Source organism: Uloborus diversus, chromosome 4, assembly GCF_026930045.1.
Source record: "Uloborus diversus isolate 005 chromosome 4, Udiv.v.3.1, whole genome shotgun sequence".
In the NCBI taxonomy this organism is placed as follows: Eukaryota; Metazoa; Arthropoda; class Arachnida; order Araneae; family Uloboridae; genus Uloborus; species Uloborus diversus.
In genome coordinates, this window is record NC_072734.1 from 92,059,414 (window position 1) to 92,073,269 (window position 13,856).

Sequence of the window (13,856 nt, forward strand, 5' to 3'; positions counted from 1 at the left end):
TTGAAAGGTACTGCAACCCCTTGAAGTGAGTTTATTAGAGGTCGTTGGAAGGGAGAACCAAACTCCTTACGGAATCCAAATTGCGTGTAATGTGCCGGTGCATTCGAATAAAATCAATCTTCGGTGTTTCGTTCCGAATGTGTTTTCCCCGTCTTTTAATTCCATCTCCTTTCTTTTAGGCCGAGCTACGAGCACTCTCCGAGAAGACGGCTCTCGAGAATGAGGATCTGAGAAGGGCTCTCGACAAGGTAAGGATTCTCCCGATTCCACTCTCTGGCATCGTGGGTATGATGGGGAGGGTCAGGTGTCCTGCACCTGAACAGACTCGACTTCAGTAGTTTCACGTTTGAGGAGTGACTATCGCGTAAAAATGACATTCGTGATCCTTATCGGGGTGGCAAAAAATGTGCCCAACCCCTGAAAATTCCTCCCGGTTGGGCCCACCTAACTGAAACCTGCTGGGTTGATGTGTAGCATATATGTTTATCTGAATGGGACTTTATCCAGCAGTTTTCTTATTATCCCGATATTTTGAAGAACTGATAATCCAATTGCAGAAATGAATTTCCATTATGTCAAGAAATTTAAGCCTCATGAGTAACATTTTTAGTTCAAAATGTTGCATCTCATGAAAATGATCAAAAACACAAAATATGGAAAGTTTTTAAATTTAATAAACGTTTGGTTTTTTTCTTGCAAGTAACTTTTCTTTAAATTGAAAGTCAAAAAAATATTTCGATGTTTGAGAAAAATAGTGACATGACTCAAAAAAGAAAGAAAATAAGATTTTCAACTGATAATACTGTTTAAAAAAATGGATCTGTTATTTGGAATAGAGGCACACGTCGTAGATAGCAAAGTGACCGGTGGATGGCAACTTTGATTCGAGTCGCACTCCCTCTTATATTTTCCCTTTTATGTCAAAAGAAATATAAAAATATAATATAATTTGAACAATGGGGACCGTTGCCGATTTGCATCTTAAAGTGTGAACCAGCGCTTGTACAATTGTCCGAATCAGAACAAAACTTTCTTTAGAAACTCGACATATAGTTGTACCCAAAAAACATTTATTTAAATTAAAAAACATTTAGGTACCAAGTCTAAATTTTATTATTTTCTTCAAAGAATGAAATTTTTTTCCTATATATATTTTTTAAAAATGTGAGGTAAATTTTAAGAAATTCTAGAGCTGAAAAATACAAACAGCCAAAAGTACGTAATTAGCATTAAATAAAATTTTTTGCTCTCCTGCAACATTTAAGCATCCCACATTCAGGGTTGGTTTTTTGCCGGCAAAAAGGTCAGTGGAAAAAACCATGGCAAAAATGGAAAAAAAAACGGTAAAAATGGAAAAAACGGCAAAAACCTAATTGCAAATAAAGTAGCATTATAGTGTTAATCAAGAAATAGTGACAATATAATATAAATAATGCTCTTTAATATTTTAGTTATGTCTCTCCATGTTACTTCTCATTTATAAGGTGAAAAATAAATAAAAAACAAATGTTGGGATTGCAAAACTTAAGATTTTAAACGCTTGCTAAAACAATTTTTTCAGAATGAGTCAATTCCTTCAATGCTAAAACAAAGAATGTTTACTTAAGGCTAGTAAATTAATTTTAAAAGTTGAATTCTAATTATATATATATAATATCACTTTTTTTGATTGCACTAAGATCTTTAAGTTATTTAATTAATAACAGAATATTTACTTGAATATAGAAAAATATTAACTTTTCCTCACTAAAGAAATAATGCGTTTTTTCTCACTTAGTGGGAAAATGGATAGCCAAGAGAAGAATTTAAAAAGAAGAAAAAAAAGTTGATCAATATGTGCATTCTATATTCACTCTACTTTTTAGTGATACTAGCTCACTCTGCAGAAAATGGCAATGCCTTTTATCAAAATCTTTTCATGCTTTTACTTTTATATAAAAGGAAAAAAAAACTGTCCGTAAGTTAACACAAAATCTATTTTTGCCACTGTGGCAAAAACTGCCAAAAACCTATTTTTGCCGGGCGGTAAAAACCGTGGTTTTTTCCGCCTCCGGCAAAAACCTGCCAACCCTGCACATAGTACTCAAAGCTATGGATTTATACTAGTTTAATTTACTTTTCTTAAATGTATCATCTTTGCGTTATTCATTTCTAAATGTTAATGTGAAAATGTGTTTGCTAATAATTTTTGAACTTCATATTTAAATTAAACTTGTAATCCATTTTTCATAAGATAAATAGAAAAATACAATTCGTTTTTGAAAAAAATTGTAAACTTTAGACCCCCTGCTGGACATTGAAATAGTTTTTAATTTTTTATAAATACTGCAAACTCCCCGATTTGGAATCAAGGAAGTTTTTCTCCCTTTTCAGTGGGGGGGGGGGGAGCAGATTTAAAATCCATGTGTTGGAGTGGCATAGAGCTAAATTTGGCTCTCATTTTGAGGCATTTTATTTCCGGAAGAGGCCGCTCTTACTATTTCAAATTTTGTGAAGGGGCCGCAAAACGAACCCAATTTGTCTCTGTATCGACCCATAGTGCTGATGCCATTTATAAATCTTCAAAGGTTGGCCATTGTTTTAATTCAACCCAGTTCACGAGTTGGATTAAACGTAGCTATTTTATATACTTTCGTAGAGTGCAGCTTAAATGTTTAAGTTTAGCAGTGGTGGGGGTGCAGCCTGGAATTCTGCTGTGTGTTCCATATTTCGTTCTGATTGTTTGCAAATCTCTTTCAGGCCCAGCGTGACCTTGAAATCCCCTGCCCAAGATGCGGGGAATCGGGGGCAAAATTACGATCCCAGGCCATGAATGCAGGCCTCCTAAAAGGGGATACTAGCAAGGAACAGCAGGTACTGATTGTTATTTGTGAATATCTTTTTGTGGTCAAATGCAACTTGTGATTCATAACAGAAGTCCAGTTTAGAAAGGCTTAGATTGCGAAATGTGAAAAGTGATCATCAGTTTCTGGCAGGTTTGGCCGGATTGGACCCAATGGATTTTTTCGAAAAAAACCCATTAGTTAGCCCACTTTCGGGTTCTTTTATAATTTTCTGAGAATTTTTTGAAAATTTAATTAATTTAAATACTTTCAGAATTTAAACTTTTTTATTCGTTCTTCACCACAGACAATGGACATAAAAATTAATTTTGAACTTTAATAGTATTTGTTAACTCTTAACGGCATTAAAAAAATACTTCAAAGATTTTAAATAAATATATTTACCTTTTTTCTTTAACTGGTCAATAAATAACTCAAATTATCTTGATTAAGTCCTGTCACGTCAGATTTTCTCAATATTTGTAGATTGTACAGAGGAAACTACTCTAGCTAAAAGGCTTTCATGTGAATTATTTTCTGCAAACCAACCCGTCACAAATCTCGAATAAACAATGTATATTTTTTAGAAATTAATAGGTTTCACAAATGGTCGGACAGAAAACAGAATAGGATGTACAGTATTTTCATTATCTTACGAAAAAGTTTAATATTTCTTACTGTGTACACAGAAATAGAAAAACAGGCAACATAAAATTTAAAGAAATGTCTTGATTAAGCTGGAATTTAGTTAAAACGGATTTAAACTACTTGATTTTTCTACAGTAGTTTTGCTTTACAAAATGAAATACAATAAAGTAAAATGGACAAAAAAAAATGTAGTAATTAAAAACGAACGAACGAACAATAGATTTTATCACTCAAGAAGTAACTTTGCCTTAACTGTTGGTAATCATGGAAACTAAAAAATCTGAAACTTCACCATTCTTGGGTTTTTTTGTCTTTTATACTTTTCTTCAGAAAACACTGAATTTTCCAGCTTTTTTTACCCCAAGACAATTTTTGTGTATTGTCCATATACTTACGCTACAGTATGCTACAAGTACCTCACATTTTCCCTAAAAAAAGACAAAAAAAAAAAAAAAATCCCACATTTCTTTTAAAAAACCCAGCTTTAGTTGGGTTTTGTTTTAAAAAAAACCCTGAGTCCATGGGCTTTTTTAAAAAAACCCGGGGTTTTGCCAACCCTGGTGTCTGGAAGAAGTTTTTTATTTTCGTGATACATGCCCTTTATTGGTAAACAGCTCTTATTGCTAACTTGTGCATTGTCTGCTTTTCTCATATTTTTAAAAAACTTCACCCCATTTCCTTTCTTCTTCTCTTTTCTTCCTTCTCCTCCTCTGTCGGCAGGCCCCCTCGAATTCGTTCCGATTCTCAGATACTGTCGAGACTAATTAATGAGTTGGACGTGGTTCAGTTTTAATGCTTTGACTAAGAGCTAAGGGAACTGCTATTTACAATCCACACGCAGTACAGATTCGAAAGATTCGAAAGGGCTTCTGGTTCTCTTCCAACAACAAACCGTCCATTGTTCTCTCGAGGACGCTAACAATCACAGTGCTTCGATTAGTGCTGGCTGGGTGGACAAAAGTCATGTTCGAAGTTCTAAACTTTGCTATTGGGATGATGCAAACAGTAAACCAAAACATGATGCTTAGTCATTTGTTTTTGTCTAGTAATAAGTTTAAAGGTACATATCCGCTTGTAGCAGAATAAATCAGTTGAGTTTCAGATATCATTTCATCACACAAAATTAAAGTGTTCTTAATTTCATATGATTTTATTGTTTCAGATGGATATTATTTATACTAGTAAGTGCTTTTCTTTCCTGATTTAATTAATCTACGTGACAGTTAAACAATGTTAAATTTTTTTTTAAAGATGAACGAAGGATGTTTTGCCTGTTTCAAAACTTTCAAGTGATCGTAATGACTTGTACCCATTTGTACCCGGGCTAAATTTTCCGTATATAGTAGCTGCAGCTTTCCCATTATTAATGAGACGTATTACAGTCAGCACACTCCAGTACAAGATTTTTTTTTCACTCAAAGCTTTGGGTGCTTCAATCATTCTTCAAAGAAATCCCTACTCGAAAGAAAGTACTCTAGAGAAGAAAAAATATGTTGTACTCGAGTGTGCTGACTATAATACACCTTATTAATAATTGTAAAAATGCATCTATTATCTACAGAAAATTTAGGCCGGGTACAAACGGGTAAAATCATTACCATCACATTAAAGGATTTTATTGAGCAAGAACTCCTTGGTTTATCTTTTAAAAAACTTTAATATTGTTTGATTATCAGATGGAGTCATTGAATTGGAGAAAAAAAGCACTTACCAGTGTAAATAATATCCATCTTGAACAGTGAAATCGTGCGAATTTAGGAACACTTTAATTTTGTGTGATGAAGTGATGAATTCTGAACTTGGCTTTTGTCCGCCTAGCTCCCATTAATCGAAACGCTGTGCAACGCTTCTAAAGCTCAAGTGTTGCCAAATTCCAAGCGATAAAAGTTCTCCGTTCCTCCAAGGAGTTGGAGTTTGGCATGGAGCGATTAATTCTCCACAGAAACTGTCTTTCCACGTCAAGAATTTCCTGCATCATTCGGTCTCGAGCGCAAAGAATGAGCAGACGATAAGGAGCTCTGTGCGTTTCTTGCACCGAAAGTGTCGTTTCTCCGAATTGTGGTGCCGACTTCAAACTCTTTCAGTCTGTTTCGTGTTTGGGGACTTTCCCAGCCTTCTGTGTAGACCTCAATTGTGTTGCATGTTTCTGTGTGGCTGCCAATGCACCCGATCGAGTCCTCCGAACTCCTACGACGGCAGAATGGAAGCTCTGTTGTCCGAAGATGCTTTTAAATCCTTTTTCAACTCGTAAATAGTAGTCCCATCAAGAACACAAAATGTACAAAAATGCTTCCACCGTAAAAAGTAGTGAAAGTTCAAGTCAGCTGTTTTAGTTAATATTTTGGGAAGTGCCTATTTAATAACCTATATGAAATACGCGAATTTTAACTCATTACATTATTTTTATAATTGTAATTCTATATACTACATGGAAGTTCCGAACATGTTCTATCAGGCGCAAAAAAAAACTTGATTTTGGTACTAAATTTTTTTAAATATGTTTTCAATGGAAAAATGGGGGAAAACCCCTTTGCACGTTTTTAATCAACATCTTCGTTAATTGATGTCATCCGAAGACGTAACCTAGCTAAGGACACTCAATCAACTCTCCTTTCGAATAATTTTTTTTTCAAACTCTGTCCATCTGTTAAGGCGCTACAGTGCCACAGACAGGTCAAACTAACAGGTCATAAAAATGAAAAAAGGAGCCAAGATCAGTCAAAGTGAGGTTCTGAGTAGACGGGGTTGCCGATAAAAGAGTTAAGGGGTACCGAGTTCCACAGCGGTTCTTCCAGAATGCCGGATTGTTCTATTTTCGTTTCGTCATTTTGGAAACAATTTTTAACTTTCTTTGATACCGGATCGTAAACTTCCTGCGAGTTTTAGTCGTGAATAAACTATTTTCAAAATCTTTGAGTACTCCAACTATAAAGCAATTTGCCACGTCTTTAATCCATTATGAAGGAAAGTAAAAAATTGTTCACATGTCTGTTTTGTTGGGATCATTTGTTTTTTGAAAGCTAATCAAAAGCTATAGTCTTTATTTTGACATAACGGTCTTTATTTTTTAAATTTATTTAGTTATTTATTTATTTATTTATTTTTTTTGCAGTTTACAAATTTAGGGACAATTGAAAAAATAGTTAACTCAATGTTTTAACTATTAGTCTTATAATCATCTCATGGTGCCGAATTCAAGCTTTAGATTTGCGAATTAAATTACTGGACAGATAATTTTTCACTTTAATTTAACTTTTAGTATTGCTACAAGTCCCGTTCTGTTTGAAAATTACACATTTGAGTTTAAACATTAGCAGCCTTGTTTTTGCAACGTTTGAAAAACTGTTTTGTTGCAATTTATTTGAGGAAACATTTCAAAATCGGGCCATGCGTCACAGTCAGTCAGCGTAAAAAGGAAGCTTTTCAGATCTTAATAGCGTTATAACTATAAGGGGTGAATTCATAAAATTTAGGATTATTGATCTCAAAGCTCGAAATGGTCCACGTAAGGTAAAATATACACTGGTAGATGCATTGCCTGATTTGCTGTCCATCCTAAGAACCCTGTGTTCTCTCTGTTCCAGGGGAGTGGCCGAGGAGCAGATGGGGAGCTGCCATCGATGTCCAAGCGTCAATCCCAAGATGGCGAAGGACAACCTCCCAGGTGAGTTGTCTGTGGATGAAGTGACACTGTGCTGTCGTTCATTCAGAACGGGAAGGGAAGTCTTCCCTATTGTGTCACATTTGGAGATGTAAAAATTATGGTAATTTTAAACTGGTGGGTGAGGAAAAAATTCTGGGGAAATTTGGGGGGAAATAGAAAAATTGAATTTTTGTCAATTAATGTGTTACATTCTAGGGGATTAATTAGTTTAATCACCAGATGGTTTAGAAATTTCGAAGGCTTTCCTCAATCCAAATTGTTATTTAGTGCTTCATCTCCACTCCCTGTCGAAGCCAGTCTTGCGTCAATTTCATTTTTGCTTTCCATTTGAATACTTAAGGGTTTCTTATAAGTCAAATCAGAAACTGAGATTTTTGCACCCCACGGTGAATATCCAGGCTTTTAATATGTTCCTTGTTCCATACCTTTTTTTTGACGCTCTTATGTTTAAGCTTTTCAAACAAAGTCTGATTCACGGAAAAATTCAATAAAATTGAATAAAGGAGTTTACGGCTTCATTTCATTCAGGAAGACTTCCATAATCGTCAAATGGGCGAACTTTATCCATTGGTGTAAAATTTTTGGCACCAAAATGCCAGCTCGAGAAATATTTTTCTTTTTCATTCGTAAAAAAAAGAGTAGAGAAATGTCTATTTGCAAGGAACTGACTACGAATAAAGTCCCTGTTTAAGGTGGGGTTCATTAAATTTTAACCGTTCGTGACAAGGGGGAGGAAATAAATGACAAGAGGGACATACAATGGAGAAAATGTGACATCAAGCTTTTTTTTTGATAAGAAAGTTTATTAAAAACAGTATGACATGTGGCAAAGGAAATAGGGAGCATGGTGAAGTGTGAAACTTTGTGACAAAGGGGAGAGGGGTCAAAATTTTTTAAAAGTGCATTAGTCAGTTATTTCCTAAACCATAAACATATCACAAAAGCCATTTTTTTCAAATAAAATTGCACTATTATTATCATGTTCAGTGTTTTTGAATGAACAGTTGCCACGAGTAGAGTTCGTTCATTTGTTACTTGGAAATTTATATTTCTAATGACGAAGAAGCTATTTACTCAGTAATAGTAGACGTTTTATAAGTAATATTGTTCACACAGAAATTTTTCGTATAAACTGAGTTTTTATGCTTCATTTCATATGGGAATATTTCCAAAATTGTATCATTGACGATTTTTACCCATTGGCGTCCATTTTTTTGTTTCCAATGCCAGCGCGAAAATATTTTTTCCTTTGCATACGTAAACAAAGAGTAAGGAAGAATCTATTTGCATAGGGTTAGCACAAAGCAACACGGTATCCAAAACTAGTATGTTGTGGCCATCACGAAACTTTCTTCTATATTTTTCTTTTTTTTTCTGATCCCTCCCCATGCTTGACGAGGAAGCAATATTCCCAACAAAAACAAAATGACACATGCAAAAACTTGACGACCATCCCAATGTCTGAATTATTGCAAAAGCAAAGCAAAGAGCGAAAATTGAAAGTTATTTTAAAAGCCTTGCTTGAATTAATTACAAATATTTTATTTGTTAACAAACATAAGATGGCAACAGTTAAAAATTTTAAATCATTGAGATAATATTTCCGATCATTTTCATACAATTAAAATCACGAGAAATACGCAGACGACAATCTATTACGATTTATCTTTCTGATTGTTGCATTAATAAAACTATTTTTATTCGCTAAAAAAAAAAAAAAAAAAAATCAACACCTCTTGGAGCGATCGGCGTCAAAATTGAACCAAAGCCTGTTTACATATGGATTCACATATATTCCAAATTTCAACCAGAACGTAGCATTACTTCTTGAGATAGGGCACTCAAAATGGAAAAAAAGAACGGGTGATTGCGCTACCCCCTTTTTAGTTGTTGACACAAAAATAAAATCAGTTCTTATACCCACTAAGGGCTACTGGCCGATAAATTTTTCTTTCATTCCGTTCATTATTTCTTGAGATACAGCAGTCACAATTGACGACAAAAAACGTTCTATAGCTCAACCCCCGTTTGAGTTATTGACACCAAAATTGAATCAGCACCTGTTCCTGTTAATACCAACATATGGACCAAATTTTGTTTGATTCCGCCAGTTACTTCCTGAGGAATAGCAGGCACGCGTAACTCGAAAAACGTCCCATTGCTCCACCCCCCTTGGAGGAATTCGCGCCAAAAACTAATGGGCACAAGTTCACATAGGGGCACATATGTGTACTAAATTTCGTTCGATTTCATGCGGTAGTTTTTGTTGTAGAGCGGCCACAAAAAACTGGTCACACACAGACGTGACACACATACATACACACACACACATACACACACACACACAGACAGACAGACATTTTCCAAAAATGGTCGAAATGGACTCAGCACACCTCAAAACGTTCGAATCCGTCAAAATTCGAAATTCGAAAATTTGCACGAATCCAATACTTTCTTCTATATATTAGATATAGAAGAAAGTAATAAAATGAATCAAGCCAGGAATTGGACGACCACTTCTCAATGGGGCTGTTTTCTTCAGTCAAAAGTACTACTTTTAGTCACTGAAATTGATAGAATAAGTAAAAGAAATAACATGGGGCCAGAAAAAACTTTTGTTTTCTCGACGGTTATTTTTTATTCATATTTCAAACGTTCGATTTTGGAAATAAAGCTTGATCTTTATGACGTTACAAGGGATGTACTTTGGCGCGCTACTCCATTACCGTACTAAATGTTTACGCTCTGCTGTCGACCGCCTTTCCACGCTGTGACCATTTGCGCGGTGCGCTAATGGCATCAGTGAATGGCATTTCATCGCCTTTGATGCCATGTGCAGAAGCGTAAAAACTGAATTTCAATCTGCGCACCGACTAAAATAATGTTAAAAATTATTAAATTTTTAAAAACTTTTTGAAAAATGCTTAAAATCCATGTTTCTAAACTTGCTTTTTCGGAAAAAAACACTTTTAAGAGCTTCGGAAACGACCCCATTGCCGAAATATCCCCTCTCATCGATATATTTTGAGATTGACGGACAAAAAGCAAAATTGGGGGAAAAAACCTTTCGTCATTGCGTGTACGTATAAAAGTTGTCTGTTTCCGGATATGCAGTAAACCAGAGTAAAAGTAGAAATAAAAATGTTGGGAATAGCTGAATTCCATACAAATTTTCTCAAATATTCATTTATGAATAGGGTCGAATTTCGACCACTGGGCGAACACTAGTATGTAGAAAGAGGTGAAGATCTAATACATTGAAGTGTTCCTATAATATTTGGAAAACAGTTCTTCTATGCAGTTTTCTTCGCATGCGTACTAGGGATGCGCCGGATAGCGATGATACCGGACATCCCGCGCTTTGTCTGCCGGATTCGGATATCCGGCTCTACATTTCTTTTTATTAACATTGCATCTTTATTCATTTTTACGAAATGCTGTTTCAGAATAATGAATCCAACTTTTTCACAACTCATTCCTCAAAAACAAATTAAATGCATTTAAATGTAATTTTTAAAACCTTTCTATTTTCATGTAGGGTGTATACGAGTCGTTCTGCACATTCAATGAAACACTAAAAGAGAGGAGCCCCAGATCGCATCGTGGGGCACAAACTTTGAACGAAAAATATATCTGCGTATAAACCCTAGTTTCAACTTATAAATCATTGTTGTTGTCGAAACTGAAAGTAGATAATTTAAATAGAATATTCTCCATGTTTTGTGTTCATTTTTAATGACCAACGTCGTGAAATCGTTGATGTTTATGCAAATGAACCTTGTTTCCATTTTTTACCACCTTTGATCTTGGTGTGACAACAGAGTATAGTCCAATGTGTAAAGCTGTTGTGGCGGTCAGGGACTTTTGCTTCACTTTCCCACACAAGCACGTGTAAACTGTAACGATGTTTTCAATATGCTCATATACTAATAATAAAGCTGAAAGTCTCTCTGTCCGGAGGATGTCTGGATGTATGTAGGATGTCTGTGACGCGCTAGACCGTTCGGCCGATTTTCATGAAATTTAGCACAAAGTTAGTTTGTAGCATGGGGGTGTGCACCTCGAAGCGATTTTTCGAAAATTCGATTTTGTTCTTTTTCTATTCTAATTTTAAGCCCATTTTTCACAGAAATTTAATAAAATGGGAAAGAATTTGTTCTGAAAATTATCTTTCTCTTCTTTACTTCTTTATCTTTCTTCTCTTCTTTACTTCTTTATCTCTCTTCTTTTCTTTTCTTCTTTACTAATGAAAGTCTTTCTGTATGGATGTTTGGATCCCTGTGACTCGCATAGCGCCTAGACCGTTAAGCCGATTTTCATGAAATTTGACACAAAATTAGTTTGCAGCATGGGGGTGTGCACCTCGAAGCGATTTTTCGAAAATTCGACGTGATTCTTTTCCTATTCCAATTTTAAGAACAAAATTATCAGAAGATGGACGAGTCAATGACGAAATTAGCATAACGTGGAACCGTCACATGGGCACGAGCCAATGGGCGAGATGCGAAATGATCATAACGTGGAACCGTAACACGGGCACGAGCCAATTGGCGAGAAAATTCACCATACATTGTTTGTAAATATACAGGCGAACCAAAGGACCTTTCAATTTTTCTATTACGGGCAAAACCGTGCGGGTACCACTAGTAATAAATATAGTTTGGTGGAAATCGTGTGCTGTTTCTCAAACTCCAATCCAGTAAAATTCGTGATGGAGTAAGAATTTAGGACATTGAATCAATCCAAATGTCCCGTACCTGCATCAAGCTAAATATGCTTAGATTTGACAGTTATCTTTCACTTTGGAGGTTTTCTAGTCCAGATTTCATTCAAAAAGATTTCATGGGATCAGAAGTGGGAAAGTGATCGAAATTCCTCCCGCTTTCAGTTTGAACGGAACGTGAATCTCTCTCTCTCTCTCTTCCAGGAGACGCCGGCCGGAGGACGGAGCTGCGTCGGAGACGGACGAGTACGCGTTGCATGATGCAGCAGTGAGCGGAGACACGGAGAGGATCAGAGCGCTGCTGGACGGAGGATGGAACACGAGGGCGAGGGATGTGCGTGGAAGGACGCCCCTCCACCTGGCCCTGTCGCATCGGAAGGAGGCCACGGCGGAGCTGCTGGCGGAGGCCGACTGCGTCACGGATGTCGTGGATTTCTACAGGCGCACCCCTCTGCATCGCGCTGCCGAGTGTGGGTGTGTGAATGTCATCCGTATCCTGCTCGCGGGGGGTGCAGACGCAAGTGCGAAAGACGGAGGTGAATATACGCCCCTCCATCTTGCCTTGATCTCTAGGATGGAGGCCGCGGCGGAGGTGCTGCTGGAGGCCGCCCCCGAATGCGACGGGCCGGACTATATTGGCTACACCCCCCTGCACTACGCTGTGAGAGCAGGTCTCCCGCGGATAGTTCAATCTTTGCTGTCGAGGGGTGCGCGTTTGAAGCTTAAAGATAGACATGGACACTGTCCCCTGTGCTGGGCCCTGTGGTGTAGACAAGACGATGTGTCGAGAGTGCTCCTGGCGACGTACGCCTGGAGGAATATCGAGGTACATTGGGAAGAGATGAAGCTCCGGGAGGATGAAGTGGAGCGCGGCGTCCGGCTGCTCTCCGAGTGCGAGGCCGAGATGAGGGTGGCCCTGACGGAGGGGTCCCGCCTCTCCCTCCGCGACCTCGCCCGCCGACCCCCCTCCCGCCTCGCCCGGCGCCTCTCCGACGAGGCGATCCGGCGGCTCTCGGACCGGGACCTCCTGGCGCGGGACTTCCCGCTCTTCGGCGACCTCCTCCTCGTCCGGCTGGGGGAGGTCCGGGAGAGGAGGGCCCTGGAAGACCGCTTCCTGCGCTGCTTCCCCCTCCTCTGCCGGCCCCTGCCCCCCACCTGCACCGACGTCCTCCTCGCGTGCCTGGCGGACGACGACCTGAGGCACTTCGCCCGGGCCGCGGAGCTCTAGTCCCCGGCGAAAAAGAAAATAAAGATCAGGACTTGAACTGTATGAATCTTTTGTTTTTGAATGTGCCCGAGATAGTTGACTGAACTTTATCTGCTGTTTTCGTAAACAAACCCGTTTGTCTTGTCAAGATGATTATTCTGAGACACCTTTCAAATAGCTTTGTATATCATGTGCGAAATGCTTTGTGTGTATGAATCACGTAATAAAAGGAATATTCAAGCCATTGATAAATTCTCTTTTATTGTACCCTATTGGCACGAAAGAAATAGAGTGAGCCGAAAATTTTAACCCTGCTTAAAAACTCAGAGAGACATCCACATGGTTCGATGCGTAATCGGGGGATATTCCGATCATTGGGGATCTGGTGCGGTGGTCTCATTTTCGGGGTATAAATTTTATTATTATTATTTTTTTTTTTTTGGTAAGATGCCTCTCGCGCTGGAACTGAGAATGGACGCCAATGAAGAAAGATCGCCAGATTCCCAATGATCGAAATCTTCCCCGGAATATTATTCCTGCGTACAATTCCCCCCCCCCCCCCCCCAAAAAAAAAAAAATTGAAAATCGCATTTTTTGGACTTGCGGAGCTATTGCTCTGGGGTACAGATTTAAAAATACAATTTTTTTTATTTTGGGTTTGTACTTGCAGCTTTGGCAACTGAAGTCTATTTATTACTGGGAAATGACAAAAATGAGCTTATAATTTAATGCATAATGTATGTAAACAATGATGTTAAGAAGCATGCATCCATTTAGCCAAAAAGAAAACTC

General features: G+C 37.7%; 1 protein-coding gene across 1 annotated transcript; it reads left to right on the plus strand.

Moving 5' to 3' along the window:
* The first annotated feature begins 7,057 nt into the window (after window positions 1–7,057).
* Window positions 7,058–13,379, plus strand: LOC129221175 (ankyrin repeat domain-containing protein 7-like). The gene is made up of 2 exons (XM_054855627.1): window positions 7,058–7,134; window positions 12,062–13,379. The coding sequence occupies exons 1-2, from the start codon at window positions 7,091–7,093 to the stop codon at window positions 13,083–13,085; spliced, it is 1,068 nt and encodes a 355-aa protein (XP_054711602.1). The 5' UTR covers window positions 7,058–7,090; the 3' UTR covers window positions 13,086–13,379.
* Window positions 13,380–13,856: the final 477 nt, after the last annotated feature.